At 40.8% G+C, this 27,026-nt stretch overlaps 1 protein-coding gene across 2 annotated transcripts in view; it reads right to left on the bottom strand.

The window, feature by feature from the left end:
- Positions 1–27,026, bottom strand: part of TMA16 (translation machinery associated 16 homolog) — a 34,177-nt gene that overhangs the window by 2,481 nt on the left and 4,670 nt on the right. Inside the window, exons 2-6 of one of the 2 annotated variants that reach the window (XM_061191756.1) lie at positions 22,302–22,414; positions 6,789–6,826; positions 5,529–5,613; positions 4,245–4,393; positions 148–190 (exon numbers count right to left, since the gene is read on the bottom strand). In XM_061191756.1, the coding sequence (XP_061047739.1) occupies positions 148–190; positions 4,245–4,393; positions 5,529–5,613; positions 6,789–6,826; positions 22,302–22,414 (428 nt within the window). Of the gene's footprint in view, positions 1–147; positions 191–4,223; positions 4,394–5,528; positions 5,614–6,788; positions 6,827–22,301; positions 22,415–27,026 lie in introns of both variants that reach the window. The other variant, XM_061191755.1, reaches the window with a different exon arrangement.

Raw genomic sequence — 27,026 nt, forward strand, 5'->3', positions numbered from 1 at the left:
AAAATTCTTACTTCAACTGATGAGAGGAAAGGTTAAAAAGAACCCCCTAATTTTCTTTTAGCTCTAACGTCTAGACTCAAAAGGGAAGAACGTTTATCTCTTATGTATTTTACTTGCAGCTTCGAAGAACAAAAGCGACTGACTCACCTAAAAGTTTTCAGATTACCTGCATTTAAAATGTCTGGAATCTCTGGAAAAGAAAATAATTTATATCTATTAGGCAATGTTTTCTATTATAACATTTATAGTTTCCTCATTTATTATCTCAGAAACGATAATAACTGACAGACAGCAAGAACATCCAAGAAAAACAAAATTTCAAAGCATGATTATAATGCTATAATGAAAAGTAAGTTTTGCAAGTATAAAGGACTTACTTTAAGGTGATTCAAAAAGAACACTATTAAATAATGTATTCTACCACAGAATCTATAAAACAAAACAAACCTATCAACAAAATAAACTCTGTCCTTTTAAGCAGTAAATTCTAACTATCAATTCTAACTATCAATCCCCTACAACAACATGCTCAGTTGTTTTATATATTTTCTTGGTGAAAGGTGCAATTTTTTCAAGCATATACTTTGCTTTGGCAAGGTAGAGTTTGTCTGAGGAATGCAAGGATTATTAGATATTAAAAAATACTATTGGGCTTCCCTGGTGGCGCAGTGGTTGAGAATCTGCCTGCCAATGCAGGGGACACGGGTTCGGGCCCTGGTCTGGGAAGATCCCACATGCCGCGGAGCAACTGGGCCCGTGAGCCACAACTACTGAGCCTGCGCGTCTGGAGCCTGTGCTCCGCAACAAGAGAGGCCGCGATAGTGAGAGGCCCGCACACCGCGATGAAGAGTGGCCCCCGCTCGCCGCAACTAGAGAAAGCCCTCGCACAGAAACGAAGACCCAACACAGCTAAAAATTTAAAAAAAATAAAATAAAAAAAATACTATTAAAAATGTACAAAAAAATTTTAAATAAACTATAATCAATAGATGTTCAATAAAGTTCAATAAAATTTAAACCCATTTTAAATAAAAACTAAGTGTATGACAGTTCCTTATCATGATTAGAAAGTGGATCATAAACCTGTGTGAATGGATCATCCTTGTTGATGGAACACAAGAGGCATGTTTAACAAAAAATGGAACACTGCTGCAAAAATTCTGGCCAATGGATAAAATATTAAATAAAATCCAGTATCAATTAATGAAAAAGATAAAAATGTTTGACATGACTGTATGCTGACTTTTACAATAGCTTCAGAAAATAAGAGTATGAGGGGTCAGGTGTTTAAAAGGTATAAATTAAGCACAATTTTTTTTTTAAGAAATTCTAATAAAATGAGTCAGGAACAGTTATACCACCATGGAGCAAGTGGGAGAGATGTCAGTTATCTTGTCTTCTCTGAACCTTATCAACACAGCATTTGGTGACAATCTGCCCACATGTTTCTACATGCTTGTAAACTTGATAGAGTTGACAAAGTTTTTTTCACCAGACACATTCCATGCAACTGGAATAAGGACTGTGGCATAACTGGAAGACGAGGTCTGAGTTTTAGCACTGGCTCCACCACCAGTAGATGTCTGACCTGGAATGTGTCGTCAATTACTGTTGATTAACCTGGCGGCTGCAGGCTGAACAGGCTGAGCACAGAGACCACCTGGGAGGCTGTCACGATGGCAGAGCTGAGATGGTGGTGGCTCGAGCTAGAGGTGCTGGGGGCATCAGTGCAAGCCATCAGACTCTTAAGTATATCCTGCTGATGAGCTGGATGTGGAATGCGAAACCGTCGGCAGGGTTTCTGACACGAGCGACGGGGCAAATGGTGATGTCCTGACGGACACACGGAGCTTGCAGGAGGAAAGAGTTTTAGGAGAAAAGCTGGACTCTGCTTTGGGACGTAAGTTGGAGACGCATATAAGACATTCAAGTAGATACTCTGAGAAACCCAAGTTTGATAATGCAAGTCTGGAGTTCTAGCGACAAGTATTGACAATATAAATTTGGAAGTTATGAGCATTTAAATGGTATTTAAAACCACAGGACTGAATGACATCAACTCAGGAATTCGTGTAAATAGAAAAGAGAAGAGGCCCAAGGACAGGGACGTGGGTCAATATTTAGTTTGTGAGGCTATGAGGAATTCAACTCAGGACACTGAAGTCATGGCCAGTTAACTTGGAGGAAAACCAGGGAACATCAGGGGCTTCTACCCCAAATAAAAAGTGTGACAAGAAATGAAGGGATCATCTGTATAAAAACACTGCAGAGAAGTTGACTACATGAGTGCCCAGTACAGGCACTATGTGTCTTAGCAACTTAAAGGTCATCGGTGACAAGCGCTTTTAGTTGAGTGGTGGCTACAAAAGCCTAATTAAGGGGTTCCAATAAAAATGGAAAAATGAGGAAATGGAGACTACAAGCATAGACAAATTTAGGTGAAAAGGACACAGGACTGGCTGAAGCTCTCCCTCAACCTCCTACAGTAGGTTCTGTGTCAGGCACTTGATACGTGAAATCTCACTTGACTTTTAAACAACCTGGGAAGGAGGTGCACTATTTACCTCTATTTTTAAATGGAAGGTAATAAGGCCAGGGAGTGGGTGGGAAGTAACTTGCCCTGTTATATAGTAAGCTGTAAGGGTTTAAGTCCAGATCTATCTAGTTCTAAAGTTACTCTGCTGTTTTTTCAGTGAAGAAACCCACTGCTTAAGAATGACGGAGAGGAACTGCCATCTACTCAGGGCTCACAGTGTCGCTGAAGCTAAGTGCCTGATGCTAACCTTCCGACTGTCGAGGTACCCGCTGTGAAGACATCCAACTCTACGGATCTACTGCCAGACTGACACAGCTCCAGCAAAACAACTAGGTAAGGGACCAGGCTCCCCACCCACGAAGTTGCCCTATTAGAAAGCCCCGGGGAACGCAGATAGCTGACCGCTTGAGTGACCCCGTTCCCCCTTCTGGCGCCTTTATGAAGAGTGAACCCGTGAAACCCTAGGCATCCCGCCTATGACCCTAACAAAGGCAGGGCCCCAGGTCCCTGTTCCCTCCCTCTTTCTCTACTGGAGACCTCGCTGTGTGGCCCTCAGGCATGTCCTGTACCGTCCAGGACATTTAAGCACTAAATCTTGTTTTTTTCAAAGCTCCCTGCTGGTTTTTGCTGAGGTGCACCCAGCAATCACAGTAAGAACCACCAGGGTGGGTCCAGCCACAACACTGAATGCAGTGGGGAGAATGCCTGTGGAGGCCGCCCCAGACCTTCCTGGCGCACAGCATTGCTCTGGACAGGCTGGGACCAACACAACAGTCACCCACAGGGTACTTCCTTCAGGGCCCTATTGTTATTATTAAAATTTAAAAACCTAATGTTGCTTTAAGCATTTCATTTACTGGACTTCCCAAGCAAATCCACACAGGAATGCCTACAGGGACCAGGCAGGGAATGTGAATGAAGGAGGGTTTGGGACCACTGAACGCTCAAGTCTAAAAGGGACAGTTGCTACTTCGCTCTAGCAGATGATCGCATGTTTTACGAGAAGCCAGAAATCTACGTTTTTCACGTGAAATCAGCAGATTTTTTTATACTGACAATTAATAACCCAAGCAAACACCATGTGCAGGCCATGTAGCCCTTGGGTCATCACCTGACTTTGGGCTTTGCAAGCCCTTACAAGTGCCCTCTCCTCTCCTCCTAAGCGCCTTTCTTCAGACAGTGTTGTTAAGCCCACAACATACTTGTCTTCAGGAACTGTAAGAAATGCTAGTGCTAAGAAAGAAAATTTGGTTTCTATAATTTCTCAAGAAACGCTGCAGCAAGTACAGCTCTTTACTACAAGACTTACAAAGACAAGAAGGACACAGTACTTACTCTAAAGAAACTTCGATGTGGTTGGAGACGGGCAAGTAATAACTCTAGAACAAAGCAAATTAAGTATACGCTGGAAGGGAGAGGAAAACTTTACTGTCACAGTAGAAAGATATGTCACTGTCAACACTGACAGTTTTGGGAATGTAGGAGAAAAAAAGAATGAATTCAAAAATTACTCCAAACACTCAAAAGGAAAGGAAATCAAAGGAAGAAAATCTAACTAAACTAAATAAATAGAATAAGTAAAGCCAAATCTGACTAGAAAGAAGGGAAGGTACCCCGTGAACACACCGAGGCCGCAGCCCCCGTACCGCTGCCTCTCCCGCTCCTACCGAGGCCGCAGCCCCCGTACCGCTGCCTCTCCCGCTCCTACCGAGGCCGTAGCCCCCGTACAGCTGCCTCTCCCGCTCCATAGTCTGCTTGATGACCGCCTCTCGGGAGCAGTGCCGCCGGCCCTGCCTGCCCTTGATGCTGTTGTGTAACTCAATCTGCTCCAGCTCACTGCTGAACCGATTTAAATACCTGAAAAACAAGAAAATGATCTGACTTACAGAGTTTCTGTTTGGCTTATATTAGTTCATTTAAAACATAATCCCCCCCCCCAAAAAAAAACCATAACCCCCAGCCTTCGCCTGCCCCTTTTTATATTCCTCTGAGTTCCTTAAGTTCTCAGACCTCAGACCTTCTCTTGGTAACTTAACCATTTTCAAAATTTCTGTGACCACATCAAAGCCTGCCGTTAAAGTGTCTGTTCAACTCCATATCCTCGTACTCAGCCACCTCCTGGACATCTCCATCTGGCTTAACACGCCACCCCTGGACTTGCCTCCGCGCTGCCCCTAGGCGCCCCCCTCCCGACCCGCTCCATCCCCTGGTACAACCATTCATCCAGTTGCCCAAGTGAGGAATGTGAGTGCCCCCCTTGACTCCTTCCCCTCTCTCTTTTACGCCACATCTAAGTCGTCATTAAAGACTTGGGACTTCCACCTCCTTAAAGCGTCTGCACTCTTTCACTTCTCTTCACCACACTGCTCCCACCATCACCTCTTTCCTGGACTGCTTCATCAGCCTCTCAACAGTCTCCCAGCCAAAGCCTGCCCCCTCATCCATTTTCCTCATTCCTCCAACTGTGACCTTTCTAAAGTTTAAAAATGTGACCATCTCAGGTGCTTGCTGTAACTGTGTCTCCCACAGTCCTTGGATAAAGTCCAAACTCTTACACTGATACCTGAGATCTTTCATAAGCTGGTTGTTTATCCTACCTGTCACAATCCCCTCCTTGAACCTATTATTTGAGTCTTATTAGATGTCTAGCAGATCACTAAATATGCTGCTCTCACCCCTGGGCCCTTCAGATCTTGTTCTCTCTGCCTAGAGGCTCCTCAAACTACCTCACCTCAATCTGCTGACCCCCATCTTCAGATGTCAGTCTAGATGACACTCCTCCAGGAAGCCAAGAAACTGGGTTAACTACCACTCTGAGGCCCAGAAAGGTTACACAGCTACTAAAATGGCTAAGCTAGTATAAGAATCCAAAGTCTTGATAACAAAGCTCATTTGCTCATCTATAAATCCCAAATAGAACTCTGAATCTTGAAGAATCAAGCTGGGGAATTCCTGTTACTGACCCTTTGCTCATAACATGCCCAGTGTTTACCTTTCAATTAATTCACAAGCATCTCTCTTTGAATATCCTACTTTTTTGGGATCAAGATGATTTTGAAACCATTGCAGTTTTTCACCTATAACAACAAGTACCAAGACAGTTTAACACCACAAGTCATCATTCAAGCAGAGGTAGTCATTATAATTTTCAACATCAATGCGTTTAAAACAGTATCAAAATTTATTTCAAAGTTAAATACAAAGTTTTGTGTGGGCTCAAAGCTAACTAAACCAGTCTGTCAGAAATTAAATTGTCACATTTTAATTTGGGGAAGAGACATGGGTAGGAGGGATGCTTTTCTGTATATATTTCTTATCCAGTAAGGACACAAAAAATTTTAAAAAAGAAAGAACACTCTAACAGAACATGAAGTTCTGAGTATTTATAAAGCAAAGAATAGAACTTGTCCGAAATAACAAAAATGAGAGTCTGATTAATGAAGAGGATGACATCTGCTGAACATTTAATAAGCAGCAGGCACTATGTCAAGACCTTTACAATCCTATGAGGATTATTATTATTATTATTATTATTATCTCCATTTAGAAGAGAAAGGTTGAGTAACCTGTTCAGGGCCTCAAAGTTAGTAAATATCTTAAGCATACAAGATCTGCCAGATACTGTGCAGAATGACTGACATTTATGATCACGGAGCTAACAGACCTCATCCTTATGAGTAAATTTGACCATTGGGGTGTCACTTTTAATTAGATTTCTCAATAGTACAAATCAAGAAATGGCCCTACCCAGGATTACTGATAAACCGTTTAGAAATACTATTCTATTGCCTGATAAAGCATCAGAGTTAATGGTTCAAATACCTTTCATTTTGGTTATAAAGCCTAATAGCCATTCTTTTGAAATCTCAGACTTGTCACACACACAAAAAGACTGTGACACTGAGATACAGACTGAGGATGTATATATTCACATCATTAAATATGAATTGTTGTTTTCAAAATCCTTCATAATTCTAATGGTCAGGGAGCTAGAATTAAACTTGAGAGAGAAAGACAGAGAGAGACAGGAAGGGGGGATGGATAAAAATAGGTAGGTAGGTACTAAACAGTTTCTAGAAAACTGAGCTAGGTATTATTAACACTGCTTGTTCTCAAGAGTTTAATGATTGATTTTATTTTGTTTTGATCAAGTCTGATAGAGAAAATTCACTTAGATAAAAATAGTATCTTACTAAGAGAGTCAAAATAAAATAGGTATAGAGAAGAACTTCAAATAAGTATATCCACTTACCAATAAGGTTGAGACGCAATGCCTTTTCATTCTTCAGTCTTGGGAGAAAAAGTGTGTTAGAAAACTTCCAAAGCAAGTTTTAAAAATCTGTCAAAAACAACAAAAACTACCCAAAGAACCTTAATTCAAAGATCATTCTTTTATGCATATGAAATTAATTTTCAAAAATTATTTTATTTATTTATTTGGTTGCACCGGGTCTTAGCTGGAGCAAGCGGGCTCCTTAGCTGTGGCACGTGTGTTCCTTAGTGGTGGCATGCGAACTCTTAGTTGCGGCATGCATGTGGGATCTAGTTCCCTGACCAGGGATCGAACCCAGGCCCCCTGCATTGGGAGCACGGAGTCTTAACCACTGCGCCACCAGGGAAGTCCCGAAATTAATTATTTTTAATGAAGAAACATTGAATACCATGCTTCTCTTTTAAATCACTGGAACAAAATGTTGTTAAAAATTCTTTTCCTGCTCTGCAATGACTAAATGATACCTATAAAACAAATCAGTTTTGAGAACACAAAAGAAACGTTGATTATATTTTGTAATATGCAGAATACTTGTGCACAAAAGAATAATGAGGACCTTCTAGAAGACTGAGTGCTGCCACCAAGACCAAAATGCATCTCTATCACCTTTTAAACTTCAACAAGAACAAAAGAATGTTTACTTTTCATCAATTTGATAAGAACTGTAACAAAGAAAAAGAACTTATTTACTCTCAAAAAATTGGTCTAGGTGATATATACCTCCTATTGTTGTTATTCTAAATTCTAATTCATTCAGAAAAGACCTTTGGATGCTAGTTTTTGCAACACTTTATGCTAGCCACTAGGGATACAGCAATGAAGAAAAAAAAAATCCACTGTCCTGCCCTAACAAAGCAGACCAGATTTACCCTCCCACTTAAAACAACTAGAAAACTGGAGAACTAAAATGAAGCCTTTTTAATAACTTTTTAGCCACAGAATGGAGAAAATATTCACAAAACAAATAACATACCTGCATTAAGAATATACAAATAGTTCTTACTACTTAACAACAGACAAAATTCAAAACCAAAAGGAAAAAGGTTTTAACAGACTTCTCATCAAAGACATAAAAGTGAACAAAAAGCACATAAAAATATATCATTAGTCATAAATAAATACAAATTAAAACCACATTGAGATACTACTGTACACCTACTAGATTGGCTAAAATCTGTTTTAAAACTGAAAATACAACATGTTTAAGAGGAAATGGAGTGAATGTAACTCTTACACATCACTGGTGAAAAAATAAAATGGTACCATCACTGCAGATAAGGTAATTTTTTATATACTTAAACATTACCCCCACCACATGACTTCATTCTTTTAAACAATTTCTTAAAAACTCAATTTTTTATTTACTTAAACATAGATCTTTTGTATGACCCAGCAATTCCAGTTCTAAGAACTGAAAGAAAAATGTTTTATGTCCACAGAAAGACCCGTACACGAATGTTCATGGCAGCTTTATCAAAATGTAACAGCAGGGTTGATAATCTTTGCTTAAATGTCAGCTAGTAACAAACCAGGCTTTGAGGGCCATGTGGTTGGTCTGTCATAACTACTCATCTCTGCCACTGTAGCCTCAAAGCAGCTGCAAACAACGTGAAAGGAATGCGCATAGCTGCTTTCCAATAAAACAAACTTTTTTTATAAAAACAGGTGGATGGCCACTTAGTTTGCAGACCCTGAAAAGAGCCAAAAACTATAAACAATCCAAATGACCATCAACAGGTAAATGGATTAAAAAACTGCATATCCATACAATGGAACACTACTCAGTAATAAAAGAGAAAGACAACAAATTTCACAAACATTATAACTGAAAAAAACTGGCACAAAAATTACATACAGTATGATTGCATTTACATGAAACACTAGGAAGACAAATCTCATCTACCAAAACAAAGAGCAAACCAACAGGTGCCCAAGGCTAGGGGCGGAGAGCTGAGACTCTATGTACACTGACCGCAGTGGTTATACCACGTACTGTCAAAACCCAGACGCTGTACACTTCAAACACTTTGTCTACTTCGTCCTATCTTATTTATAGCTCAGGGAAGAGTCTAGTTAGAAGTCAAGTTTGCTACGGTTCTGAATGAACGCACTGGGGGCCTGAACTATAGTGGGGTGGAGCTGGGATGAAGAAAAGAAGAGAAACCTGAGACTAATTCTCAAAAACAGTTGTTTCCTAGATTCTTACCCATTATGCTTAGCTTCTCTCTGTTAATTTTCCATATTAAGTAATCTTCATTTGCTATCTAGAGTTCTTTGCTACATACCCAATGGGACAAAATATGAGAGTACACAGCAACAAGATGTCACTACGCTGAGAAGTCATAAAATAAAGCTAAAATCATGATACAGAATAACTATTTGCTGCCTATAAACTGTGCACCACTTGAAATGTGCTACCACACTAGTTTAAACCACACTAGTTTCTATTCATAGGAACAGAAGCAGTATTTCATACAGTCCTAAATCAGAGCATTCAAATGCTCAAGATGAAGGACGTTTGACTCTCACTCTGTGGTGCTGTTCACACCTGCAGTACCTTCAGGCAATCAGACCCCACCCCTAAGAGTCTACCTGATGAATCCAGCAGCTCTGCGCCCTAACAATATCCTCCCCCGATCCTCCCCCACCTCTCTCACTCCCTAAAAATGAATCTTAGGAAGCAGCACAAAGAACCCCGGACCCTCTGCTAAAGAGCAGAGAGCAGACACTCGGGCTGCTTGGCTACCCTCCTTCCTGATAACGCCAAGTGTCTTCGGCGGGCAGGCGCTACCGGGACGCGGTGACATCCAAGACGGCCCCCACTGCCGACTCTCGCTGCTTGGATATTCACGCCCCTCTCCTCCCTGAGCGTGGCTGGACCTAGTGACTCGTTTCTAACAAATAAAATAGTGCCACAGTGATGGATGTGACCTAGAAATGACGTTACAAACGTTGTCTTCTCTTCTCTTTTTTAAACTGAGCCAGGGAACGGCGCCTTTATTCTGAGGCTGAGCAGCAACGACTCCCTCCCTTCTAACTGCTCCGGCCTCCACGTGGGGGGAGGTAGGGGAGGGAGGCAGGCAGCCGCCCCTCCTCTTCCCTCCCACCCTCGCGGGGCTCACTGTCACCCCTCTCGAAAACCACCCTCCTCTCTTGAAAGCTCTTCTCCCCACCACAGTCCCGGAAGGCCGGGCAAGGCCTCCGCAGGAGGTGGGGCTTCTGCTGCAGGAGTAAGAACTGGGGCGGCCCCCCTCCTTCCCCCCACAGCCGCTCACTGGGAAGCTGTGTCTGCCGGGCGGTGGGGGATACAGGCACTCGGATGACCCTGCTGACCACCTCCCACCCAGGCCTCTTCTCACAGCACAGTCTTCAAAGCACGGTGGGAAAGGGGCACGGGGCGGAGAAGGACCAAGGCCCTTCCTGAAGAGAGCTGCAGAGAGGGGCAAAGGGGCTCCTAGCCCAGCGGGGGCCCACGGGGTGGGGAGGCGGAGGACTGGCAGCAGGCCCCAGAGCCTGAGCTGGGGGTCGGCCCTGGGGACGCGGGCTGGGTCAAGGGCGGGTCACCTCCCCGGCTCGGGGCTCCTTCCGACCCAGACCACGTGACCCCAGTGCCCCACCATTTCCTTCGCCTTCTTCACCAGCACTGAAGGCCGTCGGTGGTGGCTGTCATGAAGGACCTGCAGGCATCTGGCTGTAACTGTCACTCCCTCTCGCTCCATCTCAGAGCCTTTGCTCTGGAGGACCCATGCTGCCACGTGGTGAGTAGCTCACGTGGCGAGTAGCTCACGTGGTAAGTAGCTCACGTGGTAAGGAACTGATGTCTCCAGCCAACAGCTGCCACAACAGGTCTGTCGACCACCATGTAAATAGCCTGGAAGCAAAACCTCTCCCTATCAAGCTCCGCGATGAATGCGGCCCCAGCCAACACCTTGACTGTAACCTTGCGAGAGACCCTGAGCCCAAAGCACCCAGTTAAGTGGCTCTGGGATTCCTGACCAAGAAACTGTTTGTTTCAAGCTGCTGAGTAAAGCAGTAGCTGCTAACTGCTATTTCTTTCTAAGAAGTCACAGGCACCTGACGTTCAAGGTAAGCCCTGTTGGTACCTCTTCTATCACCTTGCTTACAGCTGCCACTACAGTCTGAGCATCTTGTCACCAACCATCTTTTCAAGATATGCAATTCACCATTTCTGTCTTGCTGGAAGTGCTGCTCTAAGGCAGGGAGATGGGCAGCATTTCGAGATGCTACTTGTGACCACGCCCCCACTTCACTGAATAGGACTCACGGTCACTGATGCTGCTAATCATGACAAGTGTAAGCCTGTAGACACTATTACAACTGTACATTTGTTTGTTTCTGGGGCTATGACTGCTACACTGATGACTTCTTTCAAATAAATTAAGAAAAAAGAGAAAGCTCAGTCTGTTTAGAACATCACCCAAGCACAAAAAAATTAAATATTTTTCAACTCTGTACTATTAAAATAGAACCCTGGCCAACAACAGAATTTCTTTAGGACAAGTTTTATATATGAGGTTAGCATGTTGTTCTGCTTTATCCTTAGGTAATCTTTCTGTAACGCTGACTGTAAATCAACATTAAATCAGTGCATAGGATCCTGAATATAACTAACAACATATAAACATCACACGTATTTACAGTGAACTGAAGTACTTAATCATATTTTAAAGCATTATTTCTTAAAATACTGCATGTATACCACTGGTACTATGTAAGGTAATTTTAGGTAGTTCATATACACAGAATTAAATAATCTTTAATCAAATGGTAAGCAAGTTACTTTTCCCGTCATTTTCTTTGGACCCTTTCCGATTACATTAAGGAGAAAACTTAGTTTAATGTTAGTTTATTTTACAAGTCTTCCAACCTTTGCCAAATCTTTCCACCAAAAATCAGCAAGCATGCCTCAAGCTCAAACCACTCAGGGAAGACAATAGTATCTACTTGGTTTTAACAGAGATAAAATGTCTCCTTGAAAACAATATTTAAGGGAAAATTATTTTTAAAGAACATAATTAAAGAACACTATACATCAGTGCCTGAACCAGCAGCAACAGCATCAGTATTACTGGAAACCTGTCAGAAATGCAACACCTTGGCACTGTCCCAGACCTTCTGAATGGAAACCTCTAGGAATGAGGCCCAGAAAACTATTTTAATACACCTTACAGGTGCATCTCATGTATACCAAAGTTTGTGAAATACTGATATAGGTGATAGCAAAATCATGTAAGTAGTATATCATGTCAAAAAGATACAGAAAAGAGAGGACCTTCAAGATGGCAGAGGAGTAAGACATGGAGATCACCTTCCTCCCCACAAACACATCAAAAGTACATCTGCATGTGGAACAACTCCTACAGAACACCTACTGAACGCTGGCAAAAGACCTCAGACTTCCCAAAAGGCAAGAAACTCCCCACGTACCTGGGGAGGGCAAAAGAAAAAAGAAATAACAGAGACAAAAGAATAGGGACGGGCCCTGCGCCAGTGGGAGGGAGCTGTGAAGGAGGAAAGGTGTCCACACACTAGGAAGGCCCTTCGCGGGCAGAGACGGCGGGTGGCAGAGGGGGGAGCTTCAGACCCACGGAGGAGAGCGCAGCCACAGGGGTGCGGAGGGCAAAGCGGAGAGATTCCCGCACAGAGGCTCGGCGCCGAGCAGCACTCACCAGCCCGAGAGGCTTGTCTGCTCAGCCGCCGGGGCGGGCGGGGGCTGGGAGCTGAGGCTCGGGCTTTGGAGGTCGGATCGCAGGGAGAGGACTGGGGTTGGCTGCGTGAACACAGCCTGAAGGGGGCTAGTGCACCACGGCTAGCCGGGAGGGAGTCCGGGCAAAAGTCTGGAGCTGCCGAAGAGACAAGAGACTTTTTCTTCCCTCTTTGTTTCCTGGTGTGCGAGGAGAGGGGATTCAGAGCATCGCTTAAACGAGCTCCAGAGACGGGCGCGAGCCGCAGCGATCAGCGCGGACCCCAGAGACGGGCATGAGACGCTAAGGCTGCTGCTGCCGCCACCAAGAATCCTGTGTGCGAGCACAGGTCACTATCCACACCTCCCCTCCCGGGAGCCTGTGCAGCCCGCCACAGCCAGGGTCCCGGGATCCAGGGACAACTTCCCAGGGAGAACGCACGGCGTGCCTCAGGCTGGTGCAACGTCATTCCGGCCTCTGCCGCCACAGGCTCGCCCCGCATTCCGTACCCCTCCCTCCCCCCGGCCTGAGTGAGCCAGAGCCCCCGAAGCAGCTGCTCCTTTAACCCCGTCCTGTCTGAGCGAAGAACAGACGCCCTCAGGCGACTTAAAAGCAGAGGCTGGGCCAAACCCAAAGCTGAACCCCGGGAGCTGTGCGAACAAAGGAGAGAAAGGGAAATCTCTCCCAGCAGCCTCAGGAGCAGAGGATTAAATCTCCACAATCAACTTGATGTACCTGCATCTGCGGAATACCTGAACAGACAACGAATCAGCCCAAAATTGAGGCGGTGGACTTTGGGAGCAACTGTAGACTTGGGGTTTGCTGTACGTGACTGATCAGTTTCTGATTTTTATGTTTATCTTAGTCTAGGTTTTTAGCACTTGTTATCGTTGGTGGATTTGTTTATTGGTTTGGTTGCTCTCCTTTTTATTTTTTATTACTTTTATTATTTTAATAATAATTCTAAATTTTTTTATTTTAATAACTTTATTTAATTTATTTATTTTACCTATTTATTTTTTCCTTTCTTTCTTTTTTCCTCTCCCTTTCTGTAAGCTGCGTAGCTCACAGGGTCTTGGTGCTCCAGCCAGTTGACAGGCCTGAGCCTCTGAGGTGGGAGAGCCGAGCTCAGGACATTGGTCCACCAGAGACCTCCCAGCACCACATAATATCAACTGGCGAGAGCTCTCCCAAAGATCTATGTCTCAATGCTAAGATCCAGCTCCACTCAACGACCAGCAAGCTCCAGTGCTGGACACCCTATGCCAAACAACTAGCAAGACAGGAACACAACCGCACCCATTAGCAGAGAGGCTGCCTAAAATCATAGTAAGTTCACAGACACCCCAAAACACACCACCAGACAGGGTCCTGCCCACCAGAAAGACAAGACCCAGCCTCATCCACCAGAACACAGGCACCCCTCCACCAGGAAGCCTACACAACCCACTGAACCAACCTTGGCCACTGGGGGCAGACACCACAAACAACAGGAACTATGAACCTGCAGGCTGCAAAAAGGAGACCCCAAACACCATAAATTAAGCAAAATGAGAAGAGAAATACACAGCAGATGAAGGAGCAATGTAACAACCCACCAGACGAAACAAATGAAGAGGAAATAGGCAGTCTCCCTGAAAAAGAATTCAGAGTAATGATAGTAAAGATGATCCAAAACCTTGGAAACAGAACAGAGAAAATACAAGAAACGTTTAACAAGGACCTACAACTAAAAAGAAAACAAACAATGATGAACAACACAATAAATGAAATTAAAAATTCTCTACAAGGAATCAACAGCAAAATAACTGAGGCAAAAGAATGGATAAGTGACCTGGAAGATAAAATAGTAGAAATAACTACTTCAGAGCAGAAGAAAGAAAAAAGAATGAAAATAATTGAGGACAGCCTCGGAGACCTCTGGGACAACATTAAATGCACCAATATTCGAATTATAGGGGTCCCAGAAGAAGAAGAGAAAAAGAAAGGGACTGAGAAAATATTTGAAGAGATTATAGTTGAAAACTTCCCTAATATGGGAAAGGAAATGGGCAATCAAGTCCAGGAAGCATAGAGAGTCTCATATAGGATAAATCCAAGGAGAAACACGCCAAAACACATATTAATCAAACTATCAAAAATTAAATACAAAGAAAAAACATTAAAAGCAGCAAGGGAAAAAAAACAAATAACACACAAGGGAATCCCCATAAGGTGAACAGCTGATCTTTCCGCAGAAACTCTGCAAGCCAGAAGGGAGTGGCAGAATATATTTAAAGTGATGAAAGGGAAAAACTTACAACCAAGATTACTCTACCTAGCAAGGATCTCAATCAGATTCGATGGAGAAATTAAAACCTTTACAGGCAAGCAAAAGCTAAGAGAATTCAGCACCACCAAACCAGCTTTACAACAAATGCTAAAGGAACTTCTCTAGGCAGGAAACACAAGAGAAGGGAAAGACCTACAATAACAAACCAAAAACAATTAAGAAAATGGTAATAGGAACATACATATCGATAATCACCTTAAACGTAAATGGATTAAATGCTCCAACCAAAAGACACAGACTGGCTGAATGGATACAAAAACAAGACCCATATATATGCTGTCTACAAGAGACCCACTTCAGATCTAGGGAAACATACAGACTGAAAGGGAGGGGATGGAAAAAGATATTCCATGCAAATGGAAATCAAAAGAAAGCTAGACTAGCCATTCTCATATCAGACAAAATAGACTTTAAAATAAAGACTATTAAAAGAGACAAAGAAGGACACTACATAATGATCAAGGAATCAATCCAAGAAGAAGATATAACAATTGTAAATATTTATGCACCCAACATAGGAGCACCTCAATACATAAGGCAAATGCTAACCGCCATAAAAGGGGAAACAACAATAACACAATCATAGTAGGGGACTTTAACACCCCACTTTCACCAATGGACAGAGCAACCAAAATGAAAATAAATAAGGAAACACCAGCTTTAAATAATACATTAAACAAGATGGACTTAATTGATATTTATAGGACATTCCATCCAAAAACAACAGAATACACTTTCTTCTCAAATGCTCATGGAACATTCTCCAGGATACATCATATCTTGGGTCCCAAATCAAGCCTTGGTAAATTTAAGAAAATTGAAATCGTATCAAGTATCTTTTCCGACCACAACACTATGAGACTATACAGCAATTACAGGAAAAAAACTAAAAAATAGAAACACACGGAGATTAAACAATACGTTACTAAATAACCAAGAGATCATTGAAGAAATCAAAGAGGAAATCAAAAAATACCTAGAAACAAATGACAGTGAAAACACGATGACCCAAAACCTATGGGATACAGCAAAGCAGTTCTAAGAGGGAAGTTTATAGCAATACAATCCTACCTCAAAAAACAAGAAACATCTCAAATAAACAACCTCAGCTTACACCTAAAGCAATTAGAGAAAGAAGAACAAAAAAACCCCAAAGTTAGCAGAAGGAAAGAAATCATAAAGATCAGATCAGAAATAAAGGAAAAAGAAATGAAGGAAACAACCATAAAGATCAATAAAACTAAAGGCTGGTTCTTTATGGAGACAAACAAAATTGACAAACCATCAGCCAGACTCATCAAGATAAAAAGGGAGAAAACTCAAATCAACAGAATTAGAAATGAAAAAGAAGTAACAACTGACACTGCAGAAATACAAAGGATCATGAGAGAATACTACAAGCAACTATATGCCAATAAAATGGACAACCTGGAAGAAATGGACAAACTCTTAGAAAAGCACAACCTTCTGAGACGGAACCAGGAAGAAATAGAAAATATAAACAGACCAATCACAAGCACTGAAATTGAAACTGCAGTTAAAACTCTTCCAACAAACAAAAGCCCAGGACCAGATGGCTTCACAGGTGAATTCTATCAAACATTTAGAGAAGAGCTAACACCTATCCTTCTCTAACTCTTCCAAAATATAGCCGAAGGAGGAACACTCCCAAACTCATTCTACGAGGCCACCATCACCCTGATACCAAAACCAGACAAATATGTCACAAAGAAAGAAAACTGCAGGCCAGTGTCACTGATGAACATAGATGAAAAGATCCTCAACAAAATACTAGCAAACAGAATCCAACAGCACATTAAAAGGATCGTACAGCATGATCAAGTGGGGTTTATCCCAGGAAGGCAAGGATTCTTCAATATAAGCAAATCAATCAATGTGATACACTATATTAACAAATTGAAGGAGAAAAAACATATGATCTCAATAGATGCAGAAAAACCTTTTGACAAAATTCAACACCCATTTATGATTAAAAAACCCTCCAGAAAGTAGGCATAGAGAGAACTTGCCTCTACATAATAAAGCCCATATATGACAAACCCAGAGCCAACATCGTTCTCAATGGTGAAAAATGAAACCATTTCCACTAAGATCAGGAACGAGACAAGGTTGCCCACTCTCACCACTATTATTCAACATAGTTTTGGAAGTTTTAGCCACAGCAATCAGAGAAGAAAAAGAAATAAAAGGAATCCAAATCGGAAAAGAAGAAGTAAAACTGTCACTGTTTGCAGATGACATGATACTATACACAGAGAATCCTAAACATGCTACCAGAAAACTACTAGAACTAATCAATGAATTTGGTCGAGTAGCAGGATACAAAATTAATGCACAGAAATCTCTTGCATTCCTATACACTAATGATGAAAAATCTGAAAGAGAAATTAAGAAATCACTCCCATTTACCACTGCAAGAAAAAGAGTAAAATACCTAGGAATAAACCTACCTAAGGAGACAAAAGACCTGTATGCAGAAAAATATAAAACACTGATGAAAAAAATTAAAGATGATACGAGATAGAGAGATATACCATGTTCTTGGATTGGAAAAATCAACACTGTGAAAATGACTATACTACCCAAAGTAATCTGCAGATTCAATGCAATCCCTATCAAACTACCAAGAGCATTTTTCACAGAACTAGAACAAAAAATTTCACAATTTGTATAGAAACACAAAAGACCCCGAAGAGCCAAAGCAATCTTGAGAAAGAAAAATGCAGTTGGAGGAATCAGCCTCCCTGACTTTAGACTATACTACAAAGCTACAGTAATCAAGACGGTATGGTACTGGCACAAAAACAGAAATACAGATCAATGGAACAGGAGAGAAAGCCCAGAGATAAACCCATGCACATATGGTCACCTTATCTTTGATAAAGGAGGCAAGAATATACAATGGAGAAACGACAGCCTCTTCAAAAAGTGGTGCTGGGAAAACTGGAGAGCTACATGTTAAAGAATGAAATTAGAACATTCCCTAACACCATACACAAAAATCAACTCAAAATGGATTAAAGACCTAAATGTAAGGCCAGACACTATAAACCTCTTAGAGGAAAACATAGGCAGAACACTCTATGACATAAATTACAGCAAGATCCTTTTTGACCCACCTCCTAGAGAAATGGAAATAAAAACAAAAATAAACAAATGGGACCTAATGAAACTTAAAAGCTTTTGCACAGCAAAGGAAACCTTAAACAAGACGAAAAGACAACCCTCAGAATGGGAGAAAATATTTGCAAAGAAAGCAACTGACAAAGGATTAATCTGCAAAATATACAAGCTGCTCATGCAGCTCAATAACCAAAAAGCAAACAACCCAATCCAAAAATGGGCAGAAGATCTAAATAGACATTTCTCCAAAGATATACAGATTGCCAACAAACACAGGAAAGGATGCTCAACATCACTAATCATTAGAGAAATGCAAATCAAAACTACAATGAGGTATCACCTCACACTGGTCAGAATGGCCATCATCAAGAAATCTACAAACAATAAATGCTGGAGAGGGTGTGGAGAAAAGGGAACCCTCTTGCACTGTTGGTGGGAATGTAAACTGATACAGCCACTATGGAGAACATTATGGAGGTTCCTTAAAAACTAAAAATAGAACTACCATATGACCAGGCAATCCCACTACTGGGAATATACCCTGAGAAAACCATAATTCAAAAGGACACATGTACCCCAATGTTCACTGCAGCACTAATTACAATAGCCAGGACATGGAAACAACCTAAATGTCCAATGATACATGAATGGATAAAGAATATGTGGTACATACATACAATGGACTATTACTCAGCCATAAACAGGAACGAAATTGGGTCATTTGTAGAGACGTGGATGGACCCAGAGTCTGTCACAGAGAGTGAAGTAAGCCAGAAAGAGAAAAAGAAATATCATACATTAACGCATATGTGTGGAATCTAGAAAAATGGTACAGGTGAACCTATCTGTAGGGCAAGAATAGAGACAGAGACGTAGAGAACGGACATGTGGACACAGTGGGGGAAGGGGAGGGTGGGACGAACTGGGAGGTTCGGTTTGCCTTTAATACACTACCATGTGTAAAACAGATAGCTAGTGGAACCTGCTGTATAGCACAGGGAACTCAGCTCGGTGCTCTGTGATGATCTAGGTGTTGGTGGAAGGGGAGGAGGGAGGTCCAAGAGGGAGGGGATAGAGATATACATGTAGCTGATTCACTTCATTGTACAGCAGAAACTAACACAACATTGTAAAGCAATTTTACGTCAATAAATAAATAAATAAAAATAAAATAAAATGAAGATGTACTCTTTATATTCCAAACCCCACCCCCCAAAAAAAGTGCTAAGGCTACTCTAAAATAATCTAAATGATTTCAATTTTGATTTCATAACTTCATTTTAAGGAATTTTTAAAATTTGATCCCATAGCAGTTCCTGGGGACTCTCAGAGCCCACAGATGGAGAGAAAATAGGCAAATTACAGTGCGGGATGCTGATCAGAGAAGGGTGGCTAAGGGATAGGAAGGGGAGAAGAGAAGGGGCAGCATACACATATTTAATTTTTCTAAGAAGAAAATTTTCCTATGAATTCTTCACATCAAGAATATAGGCCAACTTTCAGAATGGCAGAATAAGAACTTAAATCTACTCCTCCATAAAAGCAAGAGAACACTGATAAAACTTGTCAAAATCAACCTTTTCAGAAGTATAAAAATTAACCAAAGACTTACAACAATCCAAGGACCATTTACTCAAGAAAAATGACCCAATCTCAGTAAGAAGAGTAAGCTCTGTGGTGTTTTAATCCCATCCCCCTCTTCCCAGCTCTGCAGTAGACTTGAAAACCAATAGACTAGCAACTTATGGTAGTTGTAAAAAGCCATCCTCCTAGCAGCCACTAGAACAGATTGGGTTTGGAATTCCCAAAAGCTCCATCCTGAGAACTGTCACCATCTGACCCAACCAGCAGCAGACTGAACATCTCCATTCTCAGAATTACTTTATTTCATCTCACTCTGAGCTAACTCTGTGGAAGCAGCCCTATCCCCAGGTTGCTTCTCAGAAACAATCTCAGCAGCAGTTGTCTAACACAGCAGCTGCCTGAGTGATATTACCAGTTGGGGGCTAACAAAAGGCTGACCAAAAAAATTTTAAAGGAAAAATTAAGGAGTGGAAGGCCCATAGAGGGCTTTGAAAAGCTACCTCCAACATACTCCTGGGAATCTAGAATGCCATGTGCACATTCAGGACTGTGTTCGTACCAAAGAAAGATCTGACAAAGTCCTACTCTCTCACCTCTGGGTAACGCTGAGGCTCTGTGCAAATGAGAAATAAAGTCTATAAACTGCCTACTGGAGCACTGAAAGCATATCCAACAGACTAACATAGCCCCTCAATAAAGGCTGACTCATTAGTTAAAGGCAATTAAAGAAATCCCTGTCCAAACATTAGGTGACCACTAACTCAGCAGAAACTGCAAAGGCCACACACAACAAAAAGGCTTTACAAAATTAGCCCAGGAACGTCACGAAGCAAACAGCAACAGCACAACAACAGCAAACCTGACTGAGGTTGGGGGTAGGGCATGTCTGATTAACAAGATTGTCAAACTGCTTAAAATGTCCAGTTCTGAACAAAAAAGTACAAAAAATCAGGAGACCCACGAAGAAACAGGAAAGTAGGGCCCATACTCAGGGGTTAAAAACAGCATACAATAGAAACTGTTCCTGAGGCAGTCCAGAGGGTTGGACCTATGGACAAAGACAAGCAAACGTCAGAACAAGTCAGTTGAAATTACCCCATCTGAGCGACAAGAAAGGGGACACCACCACACAGACAGCACACGCACAACAGGAGTCACGGGAGAGGAGAGAGAGGACCGAAAGGACAGCTGAGAAAATAATGGCCCCAAACGTCCCCATTTGATGAAAAACATTAACCTACACGCCTCAGAAGCTTAACAAACTTCACGTTGGATGAACTCAGAGATCCACACCTAGGCTTATCATTGTCAAACTATTGACAGTCAAGGAAGATATCTTGAAAGATCAGGAGAAAAGTGACTCATCACATACAAGGGATCCTCAATAAGATTAACAGCTGACTCCTAATCAGAACCCTGGAGGCCAGAAGGCCAAGGGGTGACTTCCAAGTGTTGAATAGGAAGACTATGAACCAAGAATTCTATACACAGTGGAACTTCAAAATGAAGCACAGTCCTACAGAAATGAAAGAAAAATTAAAGACGTTCTCGGATAAACAAAAATGAGAGAATCTTGTCATTTTCAGACCTGCCTTCTGGCCAAAATGAAAGAACAGTAAATAGTAATTTGAATCCACATGAAAAAATAAGGAGCACCAATGAAAAAAAGGTAATTACATAGGTAAATAAATAGAAAAGACAGTATAAATGTATTTTTGTTTGTAACACTTTTCTTGTCCTAACATGATAACTGCATAAAAACGATAATTATGAAATTATAAGCTTATGGTGTATAAAAATGTAACTTATCTGACAATAATAGTACAAAGAAGGGGGTCATGGAGCTATAGTGGAGCAAGTTTTTCCTATACTACTGAAATTAACTTTACATTAACCTGAACTAGGCTGTTTTCAGTTTTAAGATGTGAATTGAAATTTCCAGAGCAACAACTAAGAAAACAACTAAAGAAAAAAATATATATACAGTGCTTGCTCTCCATTTTACTGAATCAAATTACTAAATCAATTCTCAGCGTTAATCCAACAAATGACACAGGTTGATCAGTGTTTTCTCTTTGAAACACTATCTTTTTTTCCCTCTTTCTCAGGCTCGCTTGTCAGAGCCTCCCCATTTCTCCAACTTCTGAATGGTAGGGGCCTCTGGACTCAATCCTTGACGCCCCTCTCTCTCTCGTATCTTCATTTAATTGGTAGGTGATCTTATCCAGTCTCATGACTTCGAGTTCCAGCTACACGCTGATGGCTCCCAAATCTGTGTCTACATCCCTAACCTATCCTCTGAGCACCAGACCCAGCACACCCAACTGCCCATTCTATCTCTTGTCTTCCACATCTAATAGGCACTTTAACCTACTTGCCTAATATATGTCTGCACGGCTCACTGCCTCACACCTTTCAGCTCTCTGCTCAAATGTAAGGTCTTCAGAGAAGCCTTCCACAACTGTCTTATGTAAAACAGAACCTCTCCCCCACTCTGTATCCCATAATCCTTTAAAATTTTTCTTCACTGCCCGCATCACAACCCATTTATATTTATACATCTGTTTTAGGTAAGCTTTAAGAGCTGAATCCTTGTTCACTGTTTTACCTTAGTGCACAGAACATACTTAAACATTTATTAAAGGAAGAGAAAGGGAATATTGATTAGGAATAAATGTATAAAAGGGCTTTTCACCAATGCATAATACAAACAATGAAGATACTTACTTTTCCTTTCTTTCTTGTTTGTGGGCCTCTCTCGTAATTTGAGCCGCTTTTCTACTATATGGATGGATGACTTTTTTTTCTTGTCCTACACTTTTTCCCTTTGGTGCTTTAGGCTAAAATGTAGAGAAACATATGGCACACACAGTCAGATACATAAATGACTTCTCTCAAAAAATTTTCTTTAGAAATAAAAATTCAAAACAGTAATATAACAGAAATACTGTGAGTCAGAAATACTACATTACGAATCAGGAGATACGCCAGACTCAAAGTCTTTGTTTCCATGCTCCTAACAGAAATGATATACGGTTGACCCTTGAACATCGGTTTGCAGTGCATGGGTCCACTTAAACACAGACTGATTTTTTTTCCCACAGTAAATACTACAGTGTTACATGACCCACGGTTATGGAGGAACTGCATATATGGAGGGCCGACTACCAATTACATGCAGATTTTTGACTGTATGGAGGATCAGTTCCCCTAACCTCTGCATTGTTCAAGGGTCAACTGTATTCAGAACTATTCTCCATTAACGTAAGAAAAGAAAGAAAGGCACAGAGTCAATAAACCCAGCTCTTCAACTGTTCCAGCTTCAAAGCAGATACAGAGAATGCAGACAGTGAGGAGACTCACGGCTGGAAATTTGCATCAAAGTTAAGAAAGTTACAAGAAGGCAGAAGGAGCACAGGATGTTAACGGGAGCCGGACTGCAGGAGCTGCACGTGGGACAGTGGGCAGTGAATAAAGCAAATCAGACTTGGGCTCCCAGGAAATCAGGAACAGAGGAAATAATACAAGCCATCTCGAAATTAGCACATCCCATTCAAGCCTTATGCCAGTTAACTAGGTCCTCTGAACTAGCTGTCTAGCATTTCAGTAACTTTTTAATTCCTACATAATTCTGTATCTTATATATGACCTATATTACTTAGGAATTTTGTTTGGCTTTAATAGAAAGCCAAAATAATAGGGGCTTCACCCAGATAAAGTTTAGCTCTCTCATGTAAAAAGGAGCTAGAGGTACTGTTCCACAAAGCCCTGAAATCCAAACTCCTTCCACCTTGTTATCCCACTATCCTTTGGCTATAACCTCATATCTATCCAGAGTTCAAAATGGCTTAACAGCAGGTCTACACTCCAGCCAGTGACAAGTGGAAAAGAAAATCAAAAGGCATATTCCTTCTATATTATATGTAAAGGAGGATTACATAAGGGATTAGTAAATATAATCTTTATTCTCAGAAAAAATACAGGATTACAAAAGAAAAAGAAAGAGGCATTAACATAACTAATTCTCAAAAAGGTCGTGTTTCATATTCTCTTCAAACCTACTGTCACTGTCTTAATTGTCTCATGATCTTTCATGATTAGGATGGCCTTTAGGTTCTCACTGCTAGTCCTTTTTCATTGGAAGTGACAGAGCTTATCTTTCTAGAACACTAATTAGTAAAGTCCTTCTCCCCTGCCAAAGAGCTCCACTAACGCAGGTCCTAAATCCTTAACATGGGAAACAATCTACCCCAACCTACTTCTCCAGCATTATATCCCATTCTTCAAAAGACCCTTCATCCCATTCTTACTGACTTCTCACCATTTCTAGAACATACCCTGCTGTTTTTTTACATCTGGAGACTATACTTGTTGCTACCTCTGCCTGCAAAATCCATTTCCTTACTTGTCCTTTGACAAGACGCAGCTCAAAGTCACTTCCTTTGTAAAACTCTCCAGGTAGAATTAGTTAAAATGACCACCTCACACATGTACTCATTTCATCAACAAATATTTACTGAAATATTTAATAAATATTTACTGCTCACTTCTTGATAAACCTGACCAGAGAAGATTAACTCCAAGTCTGAAACCCAGGATGCCCCTGGAAGCTGTTACAAGTATAGGAGTATAAAGTGTGAAGCCATCATAAGAGTATGTGCATTCTTTTGTGTGTCTCTCTGCACATGTGGTGGGGAGGGAGGAAGGAAAAAAGAAGGTGTGAGAAGGAACTTTTGTGCATGAAGTGTACCCAGCAAACATAAATCAAGTGTGTTTGTGCCCACCTGTAATCCCCTCCCCGAGCGTGAGCTGGACCTAGTGGCTCACGTTACTGACTAGCCTTGGGCAAAAGCGATGAGTTATCAATCCCAAGACTAGGTTATGAAAGGACCCCTGCTCTGTCTCGCCCGCTCTCTTTTGTCCTCTTCTGGCTCACTCTGATGGAGACCAGCTGGCTTGTAGTGAGCTGCCCTACGTACGCAGAGGCCCGTGTGACAAGTAACTGAGAGCGGCCTCGGCCGACAGCCACTGAAGAACTGAGGCCCTTGGTCCAACAGTCCACGAGGAGCTGAATCCCACCAAGAAAGACCTGAGTGAGCTGGGAAACAGATCATCCACAGCTGTGCCCTGAGATGAAACCACAGCTTCAGGTTATACCTTGACTGAAACTGGTGAGAAACCTTGATGGAGAGGATCCAGGTAAGGATCCTGATCTGTGACCCAGAAAAAGTATGAGATAATAAATTCTGTTGTTTTAAGTTGATAAATTGTGGGATAGCATGTTAAAGAGATAACTAATGCAAGACCAAAAAATAAAGCAAAGATCTCTTTGAAAAGATATCTTTATTCCATATATTCCAACAAATAAAATGCTTAAAAAAATGAAACAAGGTCACAAAAATCTCAAGAAAAAAAGATGGTTTCTGAAGCTGAAAAACTTAAGTTACAGAGCTGTGTAACGTTTCAGCAGTATGTCCAAGTCTATAAAAAATTTCCTTTAAAGATTTAAAAACTTTCTTTAGAGCAAGAAATACTGGTACCGTTGGAGTATAAAAATGTCTGCACAGCTTTAGAAGATCTCAGTTAAAGAACCTCCAAGACTTAGTTACAAAGAATATACAAAAAAACTGAACTTATATTGACTCAACTGTAGACTATGACTTCTTATAATAATTTATTCATGAAAAGGTTGCCTCAAGGCAGGTTATAAATATATAATAAGGCACAGAAACATGTACCATAAAATATTAAATTTCAAAACAATTTTATGTTTCAATATATTACTTTTTAAAAAAAAAACCAACAAAATACTTCAACAGGGGAAAAGTGAAGTAAAACCCTATCAGTGAAAATTAATCTATTAATTACGGTCTACTCAAGCTAAATATCTCTTAATTAAAAAGCAATTAATCTCCATCCATCAGGGATTGTCCAAATTTATTTTGTAAAACATCTGACAATTCATAAAAAAGTATAGAATGTAAACGTATAACAAAACTGGGGGGAGAGGGATTTAAGGTGTATTTTCAATTAAAACTTAGTATTTTATGTTTCAAAAAGCACCAAATTAAACTCTCAAAGATACAACAAAAATATATTTTTTTCATATGCATCACAGACTACTCTGAATAACAGAAACTTTCGAAAGTTTCTGGCACCACAGAAATATTCCGGTTAAGAAAACTGATATTAAAAGTCTCTCTTACACACAATCTTCAGTGATTACTTCAGAAAATTCATTATAAACTAGTCTTTGGATTCATACTTCAGAGTAACAAAGAAAACACACAAGTAGTTTATTCAAACAACACCGCAACAAAGAGGTATTTCAGGAGCAATATGCTTTAAATACTCCTGTTAAAATCATAAATAACAAAATGGAACTTTTCCTAAAAGACTATCAAAGCCATCAGAGAATCTAGGCTCAACTAGAAACAAAAGTGTCATTTAGACTGCCCAATTCAACTAGAAACCTAGAAGAATGATCATTTCACCAAACACACTTAAGGTACACAAAGATATATGAATACCTAAAAAAAAAAATGTAGAAGAGTAAAGCCATGCCTACAACTGAGAAAGCTTACAGTATATAATACCTTAAACTCCAAATACCCTAAAGCACAAAATAAATTCTAGAATATGATATACTAAGTCACTTAACATTGAAGACATAACAGGAATGTAATGAACTAATTAACAGAATCTGCACCATTTTTTTGCAGGCACTCTACCCTGAAGAACCCTAGGGCATTTCCCTTGCTTAACAGGTAAATTTGATGCCAATGACAAATGTCAACGACAAATACCTAGTTAGAGCATCCAGAAAGGAACTTAACGGTTCTCCACATAAGCCTTGCTAAACCCCATTCAATTTTCAAGGACCATTTCCAGTTCACATATTTGTGAAGATATCCACAAATATGTAACCATTTCACATCTCAGTATCCCTTCTCTCTGGGTAGCATTTCTCCCGTAGCACCTAACATACTGCACTGACCAGTCATTTAATTCCACACGTGTGCTTACCTCCTACATTGCAGCTCCCTGAAGACTACAAACATGTTCTACTGAGTTGAAGATAATAGTTGGAAAGAAAGAAAAGAAAGTGGGATGTTGACCAAGTGATTATTTTACTGTATACTGTACACTGAGTTACTGTGTACACTGTATACTGTACATTGAGCTACTATCAGTAAAAAATATTTTAAAAAGTTCTTTAAAATAGTGTGAAATACCTCATATAAAAATAATTTTTAAAGGCTCATAAACAATACTCTCCTTAACATTAAAAAATATCTTAATAATTCTCTAATGCCGACTTAACCTTTCATGCAGAAATCTAACACCAGGCTCAACTTTATGTTATTCCTGACTTACCCATGGATATCTAGTCAGAATTAACCATTTCTCCCATTCCTCTGCTACCACTCTCTACCCCTCTACCTCATACTA

This window comes from Eubalaena glacialis, chromosome 5 (genome assembly GCF_028564815.1).
Source record: "Eubalaena glacialis isolate mEubGla1 chromosome 5, mEubGla1.1.hap2.+ XY, whole genome shotgun sequence".
NCBI classification, from domain to species: domain Eukaryota; kingdom Metazoa; phylum Chordata; class Mammalia; order Artiodactyla; family Balaenidae; genus Eubalaena; species Eubalaena glacialis.